Consider the following 22464-nt stretch of genomic DNA (forward strand, 5'->3'; position numbering starts at 1 on the left):
TTTTAACCTCCGATCCTACCAATACATTTAAATAATCCCAGTAAAATGCAGTTTCTAAGTATTTCAGCAGCATCAAATATAACACATTTGGACAATCATAGGCTCTGTAGTAAAACATGAAACTATTGTTATTGTCTGCAACATTGATTCACCAATAAAACCCATGTACTCTGACAAATGGCAAGGGTTGCAGACACTTGTTTTTATGTTCAGTTAAAAGATATATTTTGCAGGAAGAGTCAAGTTTTCTGTGTTTTGATCAAATAAACCGTGAATTAACTCTGAGCTTTCATGAATATCTCCGTGATCAGTAAATTAAATATAAGAAAATACCAGATTTTCAGTGAAAAATGCAAAACACAAGGATAATATGATACTAAATACTGATAAATCACTGAAAAAGGTTAAAAGTAGAAGAAAAACCCATGTACAAGGGCTGTTCAATAAGTTCATGGCCTCACCCAGAAATACTGGTTGTTATAATACAGGATGTTATATTCTTTCGTGATGGGATAGTGATGCTTGAACATCGATGGACCAAGTGCATTGCTGTAAATGGAGATTATGTTGAAAAATAAAATATAAATTATTAGTCTGTGTTGTTCTGTTCTGGGTGAGGCCATGAACTTATTGAACAGCCCTCGTAGTCTGACAAATGGCAAGGGTTATAGACACTTGTTATTATGTTCAGTTAAAGATTTATTTTGCAGGAAGATCCAAGTTTTCTGTGTTTTGATAAAATAAACCGTGAATTAACTCTGAGCTTTTATGAACATCTCCGTGATCAGTACATTAAGTATAGGAAAATACCAGATTTTTGGTGAAAAATGCAAAATTCAGAGGATAATATGATAATAAATACTGATAAATCACTGAAAAAGTTTAAAGGTAGAAGAAAAAATTATTCAGAGGTTTCCACAAAAATAGGCCTAGGTCTTTAAAGGTTAAGACAGAGACAGAGCAAGGGACAATAAATGAAAATCAAGAATGACACGACAAAATAATATCAAATCTACTTACTGCTACAATATACAGTTAGATGATGAAATATAACATGGACAAGTGCCTGTAAACAATAACTCAATGGTGACAGGTGAGTGATTTAAGGCCAACAGCTGCTGGAAAAAGCTTCCATATCTATTTGTAGCAGTTTTAACATATCTATATTTTTGCAGAGATAATAAAACCCTAAGCAGAGCCCATAACTAAAAAACAAAAAATAAATCTTACATGTATGTATTTATTACACTGAATAGCATTTGTTACTTTATTCTCTTGAATAAATTGTCTCCTTGGTGCTATCACCCCTGAATGACCCTAATACATCACAGTGAGCAGACAGTTTAGCATTTTAACTAATGCTTCGACCTTTAAGCTCCATTTAAGCCCTGCTGCGTACTCTGAAGGTGGTGATGACATCAATTTACCTAAGTGACTTCTGATATAGGCCAGCAACAGCGACAGGAGGCTTTTCCTAGTGTATACGTATCTGGAGCTATGAAAGAAAAGTGTGTAAATCCATTTAAGATGCCAGAGATCCAGAGAGAAAGTGGAAACAAAGATAAGCAGAGAGAAAGGGAGAGAGCCACGTTGGCGTGACATATACACCTCAACTGGTAATTGGTTTCCACCTTTCCTCAGGTGCCTGGCAACGATCATGTTGTCCAGCCAGTTCAGATGAAAAGAGGAATGAGCTCTAGTTACAGCTGAAACCTGAAGGCTAGATACGACAGAAACAGGCAAGACATTTCATGGGAAATGACTGGGAAAGAAAATTAAGAACTAAAATGTTCAGTAATAGTGGGCTGATATATATATATATTTTTTTTACTTTCTGACTTTATATTATAGTAACAGTGGAGAACAATAGCAACAAATAAACAATGAAAGGAACAAGAAGAAATAAAGAGAAAAAGTACATATGACAAAAATAGCAATAAATAATAAGAATAAAAACGCTAGAACAGTAACATTATAGTATATATAATGTAATTTATTGTAATGACAGTATGAATAATTAGTAAGTAATAATAACTAAGTATTAGTAGCAATAATAATAACAGTAATAATATGAGATAGCTGGTCTATGCAATAATAATAATAATAATAATTCTAGTGCAATAATGTGGAAAGTATTGTGTATAGTGTAAATAATATGTACATGGTTGAAATATCTGGCTATTGTATAGAATTTCATAGCTGTTTGTGCTTTGACTTTTTTTTTTTTTGTGGAACAACTTCCATGGGACAATGGATGGAAACCAGCCTTTGGCTAAAATCTGCAGTGTTTACGTTCATATGAAAACATGTCTGTTCATTAATGCTCACTGTCCCATTCAAATAAAATAAAGTGAAATTGAAATATTAATAATGATAATAACATTAAACTGTTAGAAGAAGATGAATCATGGTAGAAATATTTTCTAATTACTTAATAATAACAATTTATTTGCTCTGCAGATATTACACTAATCTATTTATGATATTGTCCTGCAGTGACAACACAAAATAACAGCCACGTAAATACAACCAATCCAATGAAAGAATATAGTGAAAATAAGCCTAGTGTATGAGATTATTATACGTTTGTGTGGTTGTGGACTGGTTTTATCTTCAGTGAGATTAGTGTAACCTATCTCAGTATTTACTCACATAATTTAGCATAAAATCATGCACCTGTAAACAATTACGCCTCTAAACAACACTTTTGCTTTGATTTCCACATTACCATGCTAATATATGCAACTACACAGGGGATGATCAAGATAATCTTTCCATCAGGCCTGAGGATTTGAATGTGTTAATGACACTGAGAGGATCTCTGACACGCCCAGCAGTGACACAATACACACCAATAAAGGAGCATAAAGGAGAGGGCTTTTATCAGCTTGCTTATATCTTACAGCTAAAGATGACACTGTGCACAGATATGATCATTAGAGGGAAATAAAATAACTTAAACAATCACATACTGAATCTCATCATTGTCAGGAAGTTCAGGCAGCGTTACATCAACATATCCAACATATCCAGTAGCAACAGGATTAGAGTTTAACAAAATGTTTGGTTTAGGCAAGCAGTATTAAAGGTGCATCTTGTTAGATTTAGTGACATTTAGTGGTGAGGTTGCAGATTCCAACTCCATGAATCCCTTCACCTCATCCTCCTCTTCCAAGTGGAAAACTAGTAGCAGCCCCTAAAATGTGCTTTGTTTGATTAGTTACTGAAGCACGGTGGGTCAACATTGACTGTTTCCATGAAATCTTAAGTAACTTTCAAGTAAAATTTCTGGAAAGTCATAAAACTGAAAATGTAAATTATGTGCGTTTCCATGAGCTGTTTGGGAGTGAATTATTGAGGGTGTGTTGTGTTTCTATCAGGTGGAACTTTGGGCCATGATAGATGTCTTCTACTCTAATAAACTAAGTAGAAGACGCAGAGTGTTCTGTTATTTTCCATCTGAAATGACTGTTATGTCTTTTTTCATGGATGAGACAGAGGAATAATTAAGTCCCCTCATCATGACCTGTTGTACCAGAAATGTTTTCTATTGGAATGTTTGGTAAGATCAGTCAGCTGTTCAATGACATGAGTTAAATGGGTACTTCCCTTTCCAGTATGTGCATTTACTCTTTGATGAAAAATGGCAAAAATTACCTCAAGCAAAAGAAAAGCCGTTTGTAGCATTGAGAAAGTTTTGTGTGTAGGTGTGCGTGCTCCCATAAAAAATTTCCAACGCAAAATGGGCATTCAATACGTTGATGGGAATGGACCTACTTTAAAATCTATACTCCATAAGATAAGAAAAATGCAATATTATATTCACAAATTTATATAAAATTATGATTATGATCAATTTCTGTAAATACACCTTCTTAATCCTGCACATTACTCCTATAACATCACACAAAGCATCAGGTAGGTTAAAATGTTTGCCATGTAAATTAATCTAATGGGAAGGAAACACCATATAAATGTATCGTAAGGTATAATTTAACAAATGTAGGAATAAGTGTGCAGTATTGTTGTGGTGTTAAATGAAAACATTCTGTTTATTGAGAATCATGTCTGAACACGGTGTTAAGTAATCACAAATTAATTGAAGAGGGATTCTTTAATTTTTATATTTAGATTGTATTTTGTACTGTTCACATGTCAATATTGGATTTATATCAAGAACTGTCTTCTTTGGGATTGTGGGAGGGATAAAAGAAAAAAAATGAAAGAATGGAAGTCCTCTATCACATTGCACTGTCATGCTGTTGCCTGTGAAATTGCTTCCAATAAAGAAAGTTAATAAAAAAAAAAGGGATTCTAGACAAAAGGGAGTATTACTAGTTTATTTTTGGGCTGTTAACCTAAATTATTATCGTTTGCTTTTTGTTGGCCATAGCTCCACTGGCAGTATAACACACAAGGAAGTCTGTTGTCAAACTACTATGAAGTGTAAATACTCTTAATGAGACCCTGATGTCAAGGTCTGGCTTATACAGACGTCACAGTGACACAGTAGGTAGAAAAACCTGGACCGGAGCCAAAACCTCACTTTATCTCAAGGGCGGACAGATGCATGCTTGTGGAAACATGTAATGACTACAATCGGGTTATTTTCTACATCAGTTCAAATGTTTAAACACAGTCACTGTACAAAGAATCTTTTTGTTTTGTGCACTTGTCTGGCACTGGTAAAAAAGCAAATACCAGGGGAAAACTCAACAGCAGTTCATAGTATTTGCAATGTCAACCTGTCCAGCTGAGCCGGAGCGGTGACGTGTTCAGAGCTGACAGACTGAAACTGATGACGTGGTTTAAGGCAGTCAGGAATGCCTTACAACCGCAAGGAACAGATCCAATTGCCATGGTTACTCAGTGTAATAAGGTCAGTGTGTGACGCTCAATGTTACCATCTTTGCAAACTACTGGACGCTTTCCACTGCTAAATCAAGAGATACACATGGGGTTTTTTGAGCAATTGTTGCTTTGAATTTGCATCCAGTGGAGGATATAATAGTAGTATTTCTGATCAATTCTTAAGAGGCATAACGGTCTGGATGATCAAACATTTACTGAAGCATGGCACTTTTATAGAGGAGAATCCTTTAAGGGAAACCGTTTCCCTGCAGACACATTTTCTATTGAGAAAAATCCCTGATGAGAGCTAAAAATAACTCCATTCAATAGTACGGCTGAGAAGAAAAACTGCAAATTCTCAACAATCACAGAATAAATAATTTGAAAGAAACAAAAAAAACTACTCAAATGGCATAAAAACTAACAGTGCGTGCAATATGCAACACTATTTTATTTCAAAGATGGACACAATGATTTGAATTAAACTTGACTCCAACACAGAACTGAATCTACAGCAACACAACACATCTGGTGTAATAAAACTTACACATCTGGCCTTGCTTGACAAATGAAACTTTGCTTACCCCATGAAGATAAAAAACACATTTGAAAAGCTCAATCGTAATATCTGTCACAAAAGGATATCTTCATTAATTTCTGAAATGTCCATGAAGCACTGCAAATGAATGTTATTGTTTATAAATGAGTATAAAACAGAGTATCAGCTGTTTACCAGAAGTCTCATTCACTAGATACATTCCTCAAATCCTGCCCCTGAGGAATCCACCTGTACTCTGAAGGCCTCAGTGCTTTGAGATTTTAGTAAGCGTAGGATCTATAATTGAGCAGCTGACAGTATTTCCCTTTAGGATTTTCCATGCTGCCGCTGCATAATTTAAGTCAAAGTTACAAGTTAAAGAGCATTGTACTCCACACACTTTGATGGATCAGTTGGAAAATGTTTCTGGCAGATAGTCATTAGCCTCTTTAGTCCCTGTGGAAAGAGAAACACAAACAAGGCAAGGATTTTTACTGATCAGTGAAATGGATCATTTAAGGACAAGTACATTCCACTCAAAACAAATCAAGTACAAAGCTATTTTCCTATCAAAGGTAGGATGATGTTTTTATGTAGGTATTCAAATATTTATTTATTTTTAAAACATATTTCTTTATCATTAATTAAGTTACATTGAACATTTGAATATTCAATTTCAGAAGCATTAAGCATGTCCCATTCTTCCCACCCCCTTCCTACATGACATAGTTGATGATAGTAATAGTATAGTAAAAATAGCAAAGTACTCACAGAACAAAAAAAGTAAAAGAAAACTGCAGGTATTCAAATATTAATGAAAAATCTTAGAGTGTTTTCACACCTGGATTGATTGGAGCCATTGTTCCGAAACAAGTCTTTGGCTCGGTTCGATTGGACATATGTGAAAGCAGTAATCGCGCTCCCTTCCGGAACAAAACAACTGAGCTGAGACTGCTTGGAGGAGGTGGTCTCAGCTCGACAATCGCTTCACAGAGTGGGTCGTTGACAGTGTGAACATGACCACAATGACAGAACTAGACAGCTACAGTTTCCTCTACCACTCTGGGTATGATACGCTGTGATGTCGCAAACATTACCATAAAGCAGAGCGGCTCTGTCGAAAAAGTGCCTCTGCCAGATGTAAACAGACAGTAGGCTAATGAGTTTAAGGAGCTGCATACCTTTAGTCAGCTGCTGGATAAGCAAGTGAAGAAAATAAGTTGAGGAGCAATTTGGATAGAGGAAGAGGTGGAATGCCTCATTGGCATTTGGGAAGACAAGCATATATTGGAAATGCTCATTAACACGCACAAAAACTCTGAAGTATTCAAGATTTTTAGTGAGCGCATGAATGGCATGGAGCAGTGAGAACACGAACCGAAACAAGGTGATGCACAACACTGTAACATATTGTAATACATTACTCCCTGAATCAGAACGAAATTCAAGTGTGAAAACACCCTTAGTAAATCTTATCTTAGAGATATATCACATCATAATTTTACATGAATTTATGAAAAACTGATAAACAATCAACAGATTTAATAGAAATTTTAGATTCATTACATCTGATTTTAGTAACATTGAAGTGAAGATTAAATAGACGCCCAGTATCGGTTTATGTACTTACGTACTTTTTGTTATATATATATATACTTATTTATTTATTTAGGTACTTATTTATTAATTTATTTATTTTTATTTTATTTTATCTCCCCAAGTGTAGGAAATAGGTGGGGGGATGGGTATGTTGGGATGGGTATTTTTGTTTATTATGTAAAAAATAAAATAAAAAGATATGAAAAAAATATATGTATATGAGATAAGTTTGATAAATGTTCTGAAGCAAACTGCAATTCAACAGAGGTTTGGACCATAACCTCTCTGGGTCTCACCTGGATGTACTTCCTCTGCGTCTCATCGTTGAGTACATGGGCCACATGTTTTGAGAAAATCTTCTCTCGTCCTGTACGAGCGTGGATACCCACCATGGTCACACCAATTGGCCACGGAGCATTTCCTATGGCCATCTGTAGGTATGCATCATTGGCCTGAAAAAAAAGAAAAAGAAATTAGACAGACAGGATACAAAATACCAGATCTGTAAAAAATAAAGGAGCTAACATAGTATAAAACAGTTTGCACATCCTTACTCACTTTGACATATTCTCTCTCCAACATGAACTTAATAATATCTGTGATGGACTCTTTGATGTCCGCTGGTAAACTCTGAAAGAGATTAAAGTAAGAAGAAGGTTGAGCAAATGAAAAATTACTGCCACAGAAAACACTTGTTTCCCCACTAAAGACATCCTACCTTCTTCCTAAGCTTCCTGAAGAGAGGTTTGAGGTAAGACTCCGTCTGTGAATGGGTTGCACTCGCCAGTTTGCCCTGGACACTGCGTTTCACATGGTCCTCGCGGCTGTTCAGGTCTTTGGCCCAAACACCAAGAAGAAACTAGAATTCAAATAGTGCCAGAAGTTAAAATGACGACAAAAGCTATTTCAGATTTATTCTTGACTGGTAGCATTAAAATATTGCAAAAAAAAAAAAAAAAAAGCCACGACGTAAAGAACTTTATTGTCATAGATAAATAAATTTACTGCCTGATCACATGTTCCACCAACCAGATGCAGTTTACATGTCTGTCCAGACTCATATATATGTAGCAAAGGGTTTTTAACAAAAGCTTCTGCATATTTTCATGTAGTTATGACTATATTGATGTTTCACTCTAGTGAGCCATAACTTCTACTGTATTAGTGCTTACTGTGAAAAATCCACGTATGTTTTCACATGCTCTGCCATTAAAACTGATCCTACTTAATCACAAAGTCATAATCATAAGAGTAGAAAATGCTTGGACATTAATCAAAATAAGATGCAAATGCTGACATGTGTGTGCTTAACATACATCTTCTAAATTTATATAGTTACCACAGTTTCAATTTCAATTCAGCATCTGACCAATATGAAATACGGTCACAATCTGCCTGTCTTTTCCTGAGATCTGACATTGAATGATGGTGTTTTTCAGATTACGCTGTCACAGTAAAGTTGACTTATGACCTTTCAGCTGTCCCATAATTCTTGGTCAAAACCCAGTTGACCTTTGAGCTACAAATTCCAATCAATGCTCAAATCAGTTTGTCCCTGAGTTTGACATTTGTGTCCGATGTAATGAAATTCCCTCTGGGTTTCCTAATACATTACATGGGACACATGGGTGGACAGACAGCTGGATGAGCAGAGTTAGGTCACTGCCTTTATGCCTCTGGTCACAGCTGTTGCCAGCATGGAGCCGCAAGAGTGTAAAATCATGCTAAGAAGTATTAACAGTGGTGTAACTACAGATCCAAAAGCTCCCACTAAACCAAAGCCAATGCATAATTTTATTGACTTACCCTCAAAAATTTGTCAATAACATCCTGGTCTCCATCATCATCTCCTGTGCCCAGGGTTTTGCCAAGAGCCTAGGGAAGAGAGCCAGAATTAGAGATAAACTAAAACAACAGAACCAAGAAATTAATCTTACACTTGATTAAACTAAGTCTTAAGGGTGTACTTCTTTCAATGAAATGTACCTCTAGTTCTTCTATGGTGGTATTTTCTTCATGCACTTTAAGATCATGTTGTGTGTCCAGCTCTCCCGACTCTGTTCCACCAACAATTTCATTCAGGTACTGCTGGTCGATCTTGTCCATGGCTGCCTTCAGGTCATTCCTCAAGCCCTAAAAACCCAAACAACATTGAATATATTGATTTATAACAGGGTCATTCCACATACTGAAAAATGAAGTGAGGTTTAGTGGTTAAGTACATATTTTGAAAAGCACTGGCCATAAAACATATTATCAGTTAAGGCAGGTATTTAAGGGAAGCCAAATTTAAAACTATATGGCAGAATTTCCTGCCTCATAATAGTGCTGCAACAACGACTCGATTAAATTGATCCAAATCAGTTCTTAAAGGAGTTGGCAACGAATTTGGCAGTCAATTTGTTGCTGTGTGGTGTAACAGAGGAAAATACAGGAGCATGGCTGAGGCTTCGGATACCACGCCAGATTTTTAAATCTTTACATTATGTTCCCGGTGGCCACAGCAGCCCCGTTTGCCTGAAATGTAGTGCGCTGTTAATATAACAAAACTTGAATATGGAGAAAAAAATGACCAAACTCCCTTGGCGCACTACGTTTCAGACAAATGGGGCTGTCGTGGCCACTGGGAACATAAGCCTATCTTAAGATAGCCTACATGTCGTGATAACTTTAGCCCGCTAGCTTGTTAGACACTGTCGTCATAATTATAATGTTTTCATCCATCTCCGTTTATCAGGCCACCAGACTCACGTTACCTACCAGAGCTGGTTGAAGACTATAGCTTGCTAGTCTCTAGCCATAATAAGTCTAGGTAGGGGGCTAGTGCTCGCTAACTATATCCGAAGTCATTGTGGGGATGTAATCATTAGTGACTTGTCTGTAGCCTATATTGCTTTGGGTTAAATACCGATCTTTGAGAATTGAGTCTTTTGTGTTTATCCGATGAATCAATTAGTTATTAAAATAATCTACAGATTAATCAGTTATTAAAATTGTCGTTAGTTGCAGCCCTACCTCATAGTGCATCATATTCAGACCTACCTTGTTTACTTCAGGGGTTAGGATCTCAATCTTCCTGAGTCTCTGGAAGGCATCGTAGTCAGACTCTCCAAACAGGCGGATTGGTTCCCCTCGCTCTCGGAGACGTCGAATTACCTACACAAAAAAAGAGCAGAGCAAAAGAGACATTTAGAAATCATTTGGAAAGAAAAGCGCAGACATAGCAATACTTCACAGCAATCATATATGAACTCACCTCCTGTCGTGACAGTGTCATGGGAAGTTTCTCCTCTGTTAATTCTAATTCCAACACTGGATTACTTGAAGTAGACGGCTCATCTTCCTCAGTCGTATCAATCTAAAGAGCAACATTGGGGGAAGTAGAAATATACTTAAATTACTGTAAGAAGCACTGACTATCAAAAGACTATCTTCAAGTCAATGAAAATTAAACTAATGAATAGAACGTGGATGTGCAAAAAGCATCTTCAGTGTCTGTGTGTGGGGATGCATGTTTAATGACTGAAGCATGCATCCTGTGTGTGACTACAATAATTTGATTTAATAGATTCATATCCCAGATTACCAGCACATCTCTGATGAGGACAAATTGCTCAATAACTTAAAAAGCTGAGTTATGTATTACTGTAATGTCCTGTCAAAAACTGAACCACACCAAAACTTTTTAGTCATTAAAATACAAAGAATAAAACAATTTTAAGTGTAATACTGAAACATGCTTTCATCGACACATGCATCCCAGCACTCTTAGATTGTGGTTCAAGAAGCACAATCCAAAAGAATCAACAGAAACTAATGACAAAAAGCCTTTCAAACAATCAGTTGCCCTGGCTCAAATAAATACATATACAGCGAATAGTGCAAAAAACATCGCCCAATAAGTTTGACTTAAGCCTGGCACAAATTAATACAGAAATGCAGTTTTCCATAGAACAACTGGAACAAGGCAATGCAAACTATTGACACAAAACCAAGGAAAACTGTGCAAAATATGGAGGCACAGCTTAAAAACAGAATTAGTTAAATTCAGTTCAGTATCCCATGCCAATATCCACACTGTTGCTGTGTCCCAGTTTGACTTTGTGGCTTCCCTTCCTTGCCCCTTTGGATTTTGACAAAAGTAATTTTAAAAGAAATGTATTAATTGTCCTTAACATATCACTTGTCCATTAAGTCTCCATGTAGTCTATTGAATGACTGACAGAGAATCATATACCAAACCTAAAATTTTTGATGGAAAATTAACAATAGTAGAGAATATGGAGAACTAAATGGAGTGCAATATATTCAGGTTATGAATGGATGAATTTGTATTTTTAGAAACCTTAACTTTGCATTTTGTACCAACACAGTGGAGTCATTTCTAACAACCTACACTGAAATATAGGCTCCACCATGTTATTTCTGCTTTTATCCTCATTGGTGCTTGTGAGTGAAACCTGAGAAAGGGTGCAGAGGAAACGGAAGCAATGGAACACAGTGTGTTTTATCCTTTTGTCATGCATCCTGTCAGCTACTTTCACTGTGCAGCCCCTACCTGGCTCTCAGGAGTCTCTCTCTGAACCTACAGATGCAGGCAGCAGAGGCAGGTTGAGGAGAAACAGCACGGTAAACACACATACAAACACTGTGTTCAGTTAACCTGTTGAGTATCTGGTCTGTTTTTGTTTCCGGGCACAAGATTTAACTTCAATATTATAGTGTTATTTGGTGAAAGGTAAAAAATGACTATTTATGTCAGTGTATGTTTGTACTTGTGTTGGTGTTGGTGTATGAGTGAGGGGAATATATCAACCTTATATCCACATCTTCTGAAGTAGTCATCTTGCTCCTTCCGTGCAAGATCAGACCGTTTGAAGAATTTTTTGGTGTCCTGAAAAAACAAAAGACAGTTAGTTTGTTATGCACCTTTAAAAAAGCTTATATACAGTAGAAAGAGAATATGAATATTTAAATATGTGAAAGAAGGGAGTGTTCAATGAAAACTATGAACCGTGGTACATAATAGTAATTTTGGTAAACTTAGAAATAATATGTACACAATTGAGCTTCACAGATTAAAAACTCATAAGCAGCTTCATGCAGGAGGCAACAGATGAACCCATTTTTGTGCATAATCAAGATTTCCTCTTGACTGACTTTTACTTATCTTTGGATAGGTGCAAATTTTCCCACAATAGTACGGAGCTACAAATAAATTTTCATTATAACAAGCTATCCTCCAAGCTGGGTGAATAACAAAGGTGTCTTTGTGCAGCTGGCTGTTAGTACAAATATATTCAATAACTCTCAATCTCTGGCAAGTGGTCATATGGACAAGAAATCCAAATGGAATGCAGGATTCTGCCATATTAAGGATTTTGTTGAGGCTGGAATCACCAAATCGGGCCATCTGTCTAGAGTATAAATGGAAACACTCAGTTCCCTCAGAGTACAGAGGGGAATTGAAGACAGGGTCTGGCAACTCCTATCTACACCACTGAGAATGAATCATGTTCTAGTTAATCAGTGGAATGACAAGCACAGGTATGCCTTCACTCCCAAATCATCCACCAGCGCTTGCAGAGCGACAGGAGGGCTGCCGTTTTACATGAAGACAAAGGCACAAGAGAGTTTCAGATCCTGCTGGAAGAAGCAGTTTTATTCAAGGAGGGTGAAGGTGCTCAATCTACACTCTTACCACAGAGGAAAAGTTTCCCTGTTTGTCTCCCTATTTGATTTTGTGCCTGTGTACATAGTCAGAAAAGAAAGATTTTGGTTCTATGTAACTTTCCTTTTTAAACACATAAAAAAGACACTAGAGGAACCTGTTGTTAAGGCAAGACAGGCTTCTTCAGTGTTGGCATGAGGGTGAGAATGTTTCCCCCAAATTGGCTTTAAAGATACTGCAATTTTGTCATGAAAGAATTCACCGGGGTGTATGTTTCATGTGCTAATGGCCCCCAGCCTCAGCTTGTACTTTTGTATTTAGTTCATTCAATAGTGCAGTCATGTCAACAGCAAATGCAAAATCTGCCACCTAGTGTCCATCAGAGAAGTCTGTGATGTCCTTGACTTCCTGCTCACTTAAGTCCCAAATCTCTGCTCTCATTTCTCTTACAGATTTAAGGACTTTGCCCAGGTGGAGCCACGGATCTTATTTTACTGTGTTCAGTCTAATGCTCATCCAAAAATGCAACAAACTGTCTGTGACTCACTGCTTTTGCTCTGAATAAGTTGTCGTTTTAGTTTTGCAGTGACATCCACACCACCCCCTGGCGTACAATGTAATACAAGAATATCATTTTATGTTATAGGTTCATTTCAGTCATTGTATCTTGCATCCATCAGTGGTAAGACTTGCCTGTTTGTCCCAGTTCAGTCCCAACCTCGCCGTGCATGCAAAATAGCGTCATTAATGTTTGAGATAAAAGTAATAACCCATCCACCCACCCCCCCAAAAAAAATCATATTTATGAAAATTTAAAGGAGAACTTTGCATATTATTTGAATATATGCAAGAATTAATAAGAATTTCCAATACAAACTCAAGACTTTCAGAAACAGTGTTTTGACAACAGCATAGGAAAGACAGTTGTGTTTGTTTATATATTATTTGTTTAGTGTGTCTGATAGATGATGAATACTGTGTTCAAAGGTAAATAACATTACTTTCCAAGTTAACCTGCTGGCTGGCTGTCACTAAGTCCCAGGATTTCCTCTACTGTGAATTAGACGGCAGTGTATTTTAATGAATTTGATCATTATTGGTTGTAACTTTCAAAAGGCAGTAAATACATAGATTTGAATTTCATTTGGCAGTATATGTGTGTAAGGTTTGAGCTCTCTAGATTGGCTCCAACCCACACAAAACGTGAAATTGCCTCACTGAGATAAAGGCTTGTTTTCATGAAAATGGTGTTGTTATCTTCCTTTGGATACAAAAAGTCGTCGTTTATGTTACAATATTTTAACAAATCTACATGTTATTGATATTGGAAGCAGCGTTATTTAGTAATCACATTTCAGCTTCACATAAGTCTAGTGCTAGAGGTAGTTGTTTCTTTAAGCTATAAATGTTTGATTAGCTAAAAATTATTTATACAAATTTGCAATCTTCAGTGAATTTGTATTTTACGTGTCCACTGGGATAAGCTGCATCTATCTAAATAAATAGAAATGTACACTTCGCTAGCTAACGCAAGTTAACTATTAGCTAGTTAGCATTTGAGCCACCTATCAAACAAAAACATGCACATTATTCATCGACTCACATCTACAAGCTGTTTGTCTTCGAGGTGTTTCCTCTTCCTTGCTATCTCAGCTTTAAGTATGTCCATTTCAGTACATTGATTATAGTCGTCAATGTAGGTTTCCACAAACAAAAACACGAGACTGCTAACAATGCTAAAAGTAAACGACTTTACCGGAAGTGATCTGACACGGAAACGGGATTTCAGAATAAAATTCTACCATTCTTTTTGGGTGGTTTCAAAATAATAATTAAAAAAAGGTTTATTTAGATGGTGTAATGTATGACATTATCGCATTACAAACCTTTACAACACATCATAATACAAACATGCATACTACTACTGCTACTACTACTACTACTACTAATAATAATAATAATAATAAGTCTCTTTGGGTATAAAAGGGGATTATTAGGTCTTATTAATAGCTGGAGTGGTTGTTTATTCTATACACTGAGGAAAAATATGATGTAGCCTAATTTATGAAAATTACGTCATTAGAATAAATGCACAGGTCAAATTTAAAGGGCTGGTATGTATGACATTCGCATATTATGTTGGAAAAACATCTAGAATACTGACATTTTCTGTAAGGTCACACATTTTGAAGACAGGGGGAAAATAATACAGCCTACATCTACTATCATCACCTTAATAGAAATGACGAGGGAAAATATGTAGCCTAATTTATGTAAATTATGTCATTAGAATAAATGCACAGGTCAAATTTAAAGGGCTGATATATATGACATTCGCATATTATGTTGGAAAAACACCTAGAATACTGACACGTTCTGTAAGGTCACACATTCTGAAGACAGGGGAAAAATAATACAGCCTACATCTACTATCATCACCTTAATAGAAATGACATTTATATATGCATTTTTATACAGTAATACACCAAAACATAGCATACATTCCATTCATACAAGAGACAAGACATTTGATGATGATGATTATTCTCATTATTGTTATTATTATTATTATCCAATGTTAATATTGTTCTATCATTCTGAAACGTGTTTCTTTTTACGCTACAGAGATTTGGGAAACAAAAGCTGTGAGGAGAGAGAGCTACTTTAATGGTTTGCATGAGTGACTCAATACTACCTCCTATTTTTTGCAAGCAATGACTCAGAGTTTGTTTGTCTGAAGCCAGGTCATGACTGGAGGAAGGGAAATCCATCATTTTAGCCTATTCAGATAACGTTGAATGGATGGATTGTATATGGATCTCAATTACAAAATCAAAGCATAGAGTTTGCACAGGTTTTACACAGAGACATATAATAATTAGGACAAAATGATTCATTTATCTGGATTCATCTGTTTGATAAACACTGTCATAATAATCACATTGGCTAAGTATTAAAAAGTTGTCATTTCTATTTGTCTTAATGGTGTTTTGTTGAAGTGCCAGTCTTTATTGTCTGGACACCACAGTGCCAAATGTCTGACTCGACCTTTTAGATGAGAACATACCATCAGGTGGCGCAAAGGGATAGCCTATGTGACGAATTTTAATATTAAAGTCATTAATTTATTTACATGACGAAATAGAAGAACTGGCCCAACAGAAATGAGACTATATGATGCGATAGTAATTATTAAGGCTGGTTAAAGCTGTTAGGGTCGAAATCTGCCGATAGAGGATCTGTGCGCAGCCTGAGGAGAAATTTAACTGATTAATAAAGCAGACGGACAGTGATTCCGCTGAGTGTGTGTGTGTGCTTGTCACCGATTTCGTCTTTCTCAAGAGGGATTTTCGACTGCACGGTTCACTGTAGACTATATAGGCTACCACCTGAAGATGGAGTTTGGGGAAAGGAAGAGGAGCAGGAAGTCACAGAGCTTTAAACTGGTCACGGATGAAGGTAGGCTTCAGAATGAATGCAAGACCTTGTAAAGACGCGCGTCTGTGTCTGGGTGTTTGTCTGGCGCTGTGTGCCAGCAGAGACGACTCTGTAAACAAAGCCATGGCCACGACAATGCCCATGTCTGTGCCTCTGATTTAACCAAACAGATAACTCTCATGATTCAAGTCTGACATGTACAAACATTAAGTCTGAACGCAGCTCATTCTCATTAAATTTTAATAATGGCTCAAATAAGCGGATGGTCTAGAATATTAAAAAATATGTTGCGCACTATGAACATATAGAATCAGTATAAATTGTTCACTTTTTGCTGAAGCTGATGTAGACCATCTCTCTTCACTACTTCATACCACCTACAGGTGGTGGATCCTGCATGGGAGGGGAGGGGAGGGAAGGGGGGTTCTGCTTTAGCTGGCAGCACAGTCCACATCAGCCTGACACAGACTCATTATCCAAATGCTAAAAGGAAGCAACACCATTCTTTTAAACATCAGCCACATAGGTAATATTATAGCTAAAATGTGAATACTGCATAGGAAAACTTTGCCATTTTTCTTGCAGATGTTGACCCTTCATACATGATGAATAGTAGCTGCAAAGATTCCAATGGAGGGCCTAAGGATGCTGCTGTGCCTGATGGTATGCCATAATTTAACCAGTAACATTGTATTTCAGGCTGGGAATATTAGCCATTAACTAGTTGCTTGTTAACATACATTTTGTTGCATATTAGCTCTTTATTGTAAAGCATTTATTAATCATCACCTGTCACTGACAAACAATAAATGGGTGTGAGTGTATTGTGGTCCAGGACAGGCAGATCTGAATGGGATTATAGGATGGATGCCTGGGGTGACACAGCTGTGTGTCACATGGTCTGTAGCAGTTACAATCATCAATTGTACTTCCACAGTTAGAGGCAACTTGACATTTTAGCCACAGCTATGTATAGATTTTTTTACTCAAACTAAATTCCCAATTTAAAAACAGATATTACTCACAATTAATTGTCACCCCCTTCACACTTACTCTTTAATAGCATTTAACTCATGCAGTTAACATACCTTATGATACATCACAGATCACCTGATTATCACATAGATGTACTAAATGTAGATGATGGAACTTTAGAATAGGGAGCCTGTGTCACTAATGAATAAGTCATGAGTAAGACATTGCATTAAAATGGGGAACAAGTTGGAAAGATACAGCTGGACACTGAACACTTGCAGTTTTGCTTTTTTTTTTTTTTAACATAAGAATAGTATGTATATATTTATTATGTGCTGTTAAGGGATTATCTTATAAGGCTCATACTGAGCAAAGCATATGAAGATCACAATTCGTATACAAAAAGTTGAATATTTAATTTAATTTCAACAACCAGTAATTAGGAGGTTATTGAGGAAAAACAGCTAATGGCCTGTAGTTGCAGAATATGGCCGTGCAAATCCAGTCATTAATAAGTGCTTTATAATAATTTACCCATTTAAAAATCAGTATCCTACTAATATGCATGTTAATGTGTATAGTATACCATAATCTGAAGTGTTACCATTTAAAGATGAACTTCAATGCCACAAGGAGAGATCTCATTAAACATACTGATGATATTATCTCTATATGTAGTTTGGCTGGGGGACGAGGGCATGGAGATCAAGAGGCAAATTACAGGAATGATGAGGCTTCTGAGTGATAAGACTGGAAGGGTGTATCAGCGTGTAGGAGCTGAGAGGGATAACCTTACAAAAGAGCCACAGGACGTGCATCAGACCTGGGTACAACAGCCTACACCTTTGCTGCATTCTTCAAATGATCACCAGAGCAACAGCTGGAACTCCACAGAGGACCATGGGTCTTCACCTTCACCCTTAGCCCCTGTCAGCAACGGCCTCGACTGTGGTCAGTACAGCACCCGCTCTAAAGCCTTGAGGATCCTTAACAGCACCAAGGATCTGATCAAAGTGAATGAAGCTAACGGTAAGGAGTCAAAGCATGTTTAAAATCAAGAGAAGCAACTCCTAAAATCATAAATGCTTTTCAATGAAACAGGTGATATTGTTAATTTCTCAACAAAAAGTGCTTTGTTGTAAAAGCAAATTGCAAATTCTATTAAGGGGTATTAGTTTGAGCATTCAAGTTCACATCATCTGCAACACAGAAAAAAACACATTCAAACACATGTTCTTGTAGCAGATATGATATAATATTATGCAAGTATAGGCATGTTAGAAAGAGCAACTACTAATTGATGCTCTGCTAATTTTCCAGCTGATGTGGTTCTTCCTACACCAGAAAGTCCCTGCTGTATGTGTAATTGTAAGGGCACTTTGCAGGCAATTTTGCAAGAACTGCGCGTTATGAGAAAGCTAATGCAGACTCAAAAAGGTCAGTAAATAAAGACAAACACTGAGATGTGGTGTAACAAAAAGAAAGAGAAAGGAGTAAATGCAATGCTGTTTTTTGTAGCGTCTTTGGAAAGGCATGACCAGGCAGTATCACCATGCCAACCTCGCCTTGGTCCTGGACCTGCCCCTTGTCGTAGGCCTCGCAAGAGGAGGCCATTATATAAAGTGACTCCGCTGACTGTGCCTAGTAGTAGAAGAGCTGCTGTGTCTCCTCATGAAGCATCATCACTTACAGCTGCACATGCAGAATTGGAGAAGGTTCAGGAATGTGAGAAAAAACAAGACTCTTCTACATCCAACAGTCATTCCACCTCCTCTGAAGTTTCTGTGATGCCTCAGAACAATCCAGAAACACTCAACAATGGACAGAATTCTCTCCTGAACCAACTGCGGAAACCTCAGGCCTCAGAGGTACTAATGAACTGCATGTTTCCATTTACAGTTACTGTATATTTGTGTGCTGATGTGTGTTTTCTCAACAAAATCTATTAATTTATGGCTTTATTTGATTTGAAGAATAGACTACCTACTGAAATCATCACAACATGAGGAGTGGATGAGACCTCATTATCCGTTATCCATTAACCCCATTAACCCAGTACAGCACAGCGCAGTGTGGAAGGAGGGAAGAGGCAGAGCTAAAGCCAGCATTAACAGTTGTTAATTTAAAGTCAATTCATCAGTCTCCTGTCCAGTCACCACCTGCATCACAGCAGACTTTGGAAAAAGCAACATAGGAGGACTGCACCACCCTCAGGCAGGGAGGGAGAATAGCATAAAAAAAATCAAGAGTCACTGCCAAATACAAAAACCAGTTGTGATTTATTCTATGTAAGCTGCATGTCTATGTTTACTCTGTCTTTTAACAAACACAATTACCATAGTAAACTTTTTGTTTCATAATCTTTCATCTCATATTTCTGACATAATATCCTAACTTTTCCTTTTCTATATTTCTTTTTTTGGGCTTTCATATTGACAATATACAGTATAATTTAGCAACTTAAAGAAATCATGCTTGTATACAAACATATTTTACAGTGATTTTAATTCCAGATTTTTGCATAAAGCTATAGAACAGAAAAGTTTTTACTCCTCTGTTGCATGTTTGACTTAATTTAACATCTCACAGTGAATATCACAGCTCGGAAAGTTTTATAAATACATATCTTTAGCAAAGGCTTTTGTCCAAAATAGTCTGGTTCATCATAACTCCTCATCTCTAACATACATGTATTTGATTCCCTTTCAGTCTGAGGTCCGACTTGCAGAGGATTATGATATATTTATCTCAAAGGCTCAGCTAGACTCCATTCTGATCAACTATACTCGCTCCGGCAGCCTGCTATTCCGGAAGCTGGTGCGCCTCTACACTTTTTGTCTCCTCTATTTACAGTCACTTAATATTTCATGATACTCACATTTTACGAGAAACACCCAAACATACCCCACCAATGTCTCTGTATTTAGGTGTGTGCCTTCTTTGACGATGCTACCCTGGCTAATTCCTTGCCAAATGGTAAAAGGAAGAGAGGTCTTAATGATAACCGAAAAGGCCTGGACCAGAACATTGTTGGTGCCATTAAAGGTAGATTACAAAAGATATAATTACTCTTGTATTTACAGAGCATAATGACTGTATGTATGTAAGAGGAAACATAAACGCAGCTGTGTAAACTGTCTCCAGTGTTTACAGAGAAATACTGCACTGAGCACAGAATAGAGAAGCTGCCTGGTCCACGAGACTGGGTTCAGATCCTCCAAGACCAGATCAAACTTGCCAGGAGGAGGCTGAAAAGAGGTTCTGTCATAATGCTTTGAACTATTTTTCTTTTGTGTGTACATATATAATCAAGTATTATTCATTTATTTATTTAATATTAAGTAATTTTCCTTGTGGATCAATAAAGTTTGTCTAAGTCTCGGTATTATGCATTTTATTTGGATTTATTGTGCATGTTTAAACATTGTCTACAAATATTAGATCACAACACTGACTTCCATATTGAATCTTTATGTGGATCTGTTCAGTAAAATCTGCTATTCTTTGACTCCTCAGATGCAGCAGAAGCAGAAGACGTATTAAATGGACCCTCCACAAGTATGAACAACTCATTAAATGAACACACACTCTTTTAGTCTTTTGTTTAAATGCCTCCTTTTATCTGTCTTTGGCTACACCTTTAATCAGTGCTCCATCTTATAATACATCCTTCCACTTTGTTGTCACACACACAGACACACACATACACACAAACTGGTGTTACTGACTCACTCATTGCCTCATATGTCTTTGTCACACTGTTGGCCTGACATTTGACATTCTCACATAGTTTCCCAAAATGTCAGCTAATTATCTTCACACCATGCACCGTCTCTCCTCTTTCAGATCTCTATTTTACCTTTTCTGTCAGAGCAGCATTTCTCTTCTCAGTTTTATTTATTTATTTATTTGGAGATCTGTGCATTTTTTAAAATATATTACCTAGAAAGGCAATCATAGTAGCATAACAGTACAGGTTTATATGGGCTTCTTGCATGCATAAAAGCTTGAAGTTTTTCCCGGTTTTAATCAACTTCTGCCTTTTATAGGTTGCAATTATAACAAGCCTGAAAGTGTGGAAGGGATTGTGGTGAAGATGACTGGTTGATTCAAGGACTGCCACTGTGGCCTTAGAGTATATTTACTGATTGTCTTAATTTCTTCTCTTGATTCATTCTGCCACTTTAGATGCCCTTTGCTGATAATCATGCAATGTTTTGGGTTATGGATATAAAGGGAAAAATAACCGGACCAAACAGAAAACATAGGCTGCTTAATGACATCATCTTTGTCTCTCTCTCCTGTACACACATTCTGTATTTGTGCCCTTAATGACTTTTCAGCAAACATATGTCAAATCAAATGCTTTGATAACTAATGTGAAAGGCACATTTTTATACACACAAGTGAATTAGAGTTTACATGGTAGGCCTATTGTAGGGAAAAGCTTTATAAGCATACTCACCTGTAATTGTCGCATCATTAGAAGGGTCACATGTCTGAAATGAGAGGTGATAAGCACTGTAATAGTATCATATTTGTACGATTTGCACAAAATACTCTTACTGTAAAAGAAATTTTCCATTGTGGATTGTGCCTTTTTTATTAACTAGTACTCCTGGGTGTAATGTTCAGTGCTGCATCCACCTTAACTCAACAATACATCCAAAACGTAAATATTTGCTATATTTTTTGGTTAAATCAATTGGTTTATGGGCAACATCATCTGGCTGTTAACAAAAAAACAAAAAAAAAACAAAAATCAAACAAACAAAAAAAAAAGACAGTGGTCTAAATAGATGTTTCTTTTAAATACTTTAATGTAACACATATCAGTGTTGTTGCTGTAATATTGTGATGGACCTATAGCATTTGTTTTTAATTCTGCTCACTGTGTCTTAAATTAATACAGCTGACTGTTTGCGTCATTAAATATTGTTTCATGACACTTGATGTTTGGTTTTTCTTTGTCACATAATAGAGAATATAGATCTAAAAAAACATTTCAGACTGCTACTCTTTGTGAAAAAGTCTAAAAAACTGTTCATGTAATAAAGCCCTTCCAACCTCTATCATCATCAATACCAGAGTGCTTTAGCATTATTATCAATTACAACTAATCCTATTATTGTTATTATTATTAATAGAAGACGAATTTACATTTTTGGACGCTTGCTTTTGTTAAGATCACTTGCAGCCAGACAATGTTATGTTGTTGTAGGAGCAATTGGAGGGAAAACAGTAAATTAAAGGTACACTCCATTGTATAGATTTTGTTGCCAGACTTCCCAGCCCATTAAAGGGGATGTTAAAGCCGCCACTGTGCAGGTAGAGGACCCTTTGAGACCTCAGAAGTTTCCTATTTATATTTAAACTCGTCTTTACTTTTGTG

At 36.6% G+C, this 22464-nt stretch overlaps 2 protein-coding genes and 1 long non-coding RNA gene across 4 annotated transcripts in view; 2 read left to right on the forward strand and 1 right to left on the reverse strand.

The window, feature by feature from the left end:
- LOC115420930 (uncharacterized) overlaps nucleotides 1-6361 on the forward strand; it is a 23950-nt gene extending 17589 nt beyond the window's left edge. Inside the window, exon 3 of the long non-coding RNA XR_003935622.1 lies at nucleotides 6218-6361. This is a non-coding gene — a long non-coding RNA (uncharacterized LOC115420930). The remainder of the gene's footprint in view (nucleotides 1-6217) is intronic.
- Nucleotides 5263-14420, reverse strand: prpf18 (PRP18 pre-mRNA processing factor 18 homolog (yeast)). Of its 2 annotated transcripts, XM_030136556.1 has the most exons (11): nucleotides 14263-14420; nucleotides 11805-11882; nucleotides 11547-11573; nucleotides 10245-10346; nucleotides 10031-10144; nucleotides 8975-9121; nucleotides 8795-8863; nucleotides 7707-7847; nucleotides 7547-7618; nucleotides 7285-7440; nucleotides 5263-5845 (listed from the first exon to the last, which is right to left on the reverse strand). In XM_030136556.1, the coding sequence occupies exons 1-11, from the start codon at nucleotides 14326-14328 to the stop codon at nucleotides 5765-5767; spliced, it is 1053 nt and encodes a 350-aa protein (XP_029992416.1). In that variant the 5' UTR covers nucleotides 14329-14420; the 3' UTR covers nucleotides 5263-5764. The 2 variants fall into 2 exon arrangements, with proteins under 2 accessions (XP_029992416.1, XP_029992417.1); XM_030136557.1 differs by lacking the exon at nucleotides 11547-11573.
- Nucleotides 14421-15864: 1444 nt separating this feature from the next.
- bend7 (BEN domain containing 7) lies at nucleotides 15865-21805 on the forward strand. Its single transcript, XM_030136554.1, has 10 exons — nucleotides 15865-16118; nucleotides 16683-16760; nucleotides 17751-18101; nucleotides 18393-18509; nucleotides 18591-18940; nucleotides 19782-19889; nucleotides 20000-20117; nucleotides 20217-20330; nucleotides 20589-20630; nucleotides 21122-21805. Exons 1-10 carry the CDS (start codon nucleotides 16055-16057, stop codon nucleotides 21178-21180), a joined length of 1401 nt encoding a protein of 466 aa, XP_029992414.1. The 5' UTR covers nucleotides 15865-16054; the 3' UTR covers nucleotides 21181-21805.
- The last annotated feature ends 659 nt before the right edge of the window (nucleotides 21806-22464 follow it).

This window comes from Sphaeramia orbicularis, chromosome 6, assembly GCF_902148855.1.
Source record: "Sphaeramia orbicularis chromosome 6, fSphaOr1.1, whole genome shotgun sequence".
In the NCBI taxonomy this organism is placed as follows: Eukaryota; Metazoa; Chordata; class Actinopteri; order Kurtiformes; family Apogonidae; genus Sphaeramia; species Sphaeramia orbicularis.

Coding starts and splice junctions, on each gene's coding strand:
- prpf18 (XM_030136556.1), bottom strand. CDS start 14,328: ATGGACATACTTAAAGCTGAGATAGCAAGGAAGAGGAAACACCTCGAA. Junction 8,864..8,974: donor CCACCATAGAAGAACTAGAG/GTACATTTCATT, acceptor TCTCTTCCCTAG/GCTCTTGGCAAAACCCTGGG. Junction 7,619..7,706: donor TCAGGAAGCTTAGGAAGAAG/GTAGGATGTCTT, acceptor AATCTCTTTCAG/AGTTTACCAGCGGACATCAA.
- bend7 (XM_030136554.1), top strand. CDS start 16,055: ATGGAGTTTGGGGAAAGGAAGAGGAGCAGGAAGTCACAGAGCTTTAAA. Junction 18,510..18,590: donor GCTAATGCAGACTCAAAAAG/GTCAGTAAATAA, acceptor TGTTTTTTGTAG/CGTCTTTGGAAAGGCATGAC. Junction 20,118..20,216: donor CATTGTTGGTGCCATTAAAG/GTAGATTACAAA, acceptor AACTGTCTCCAG/TGTTTACAGAGAAATACTGC.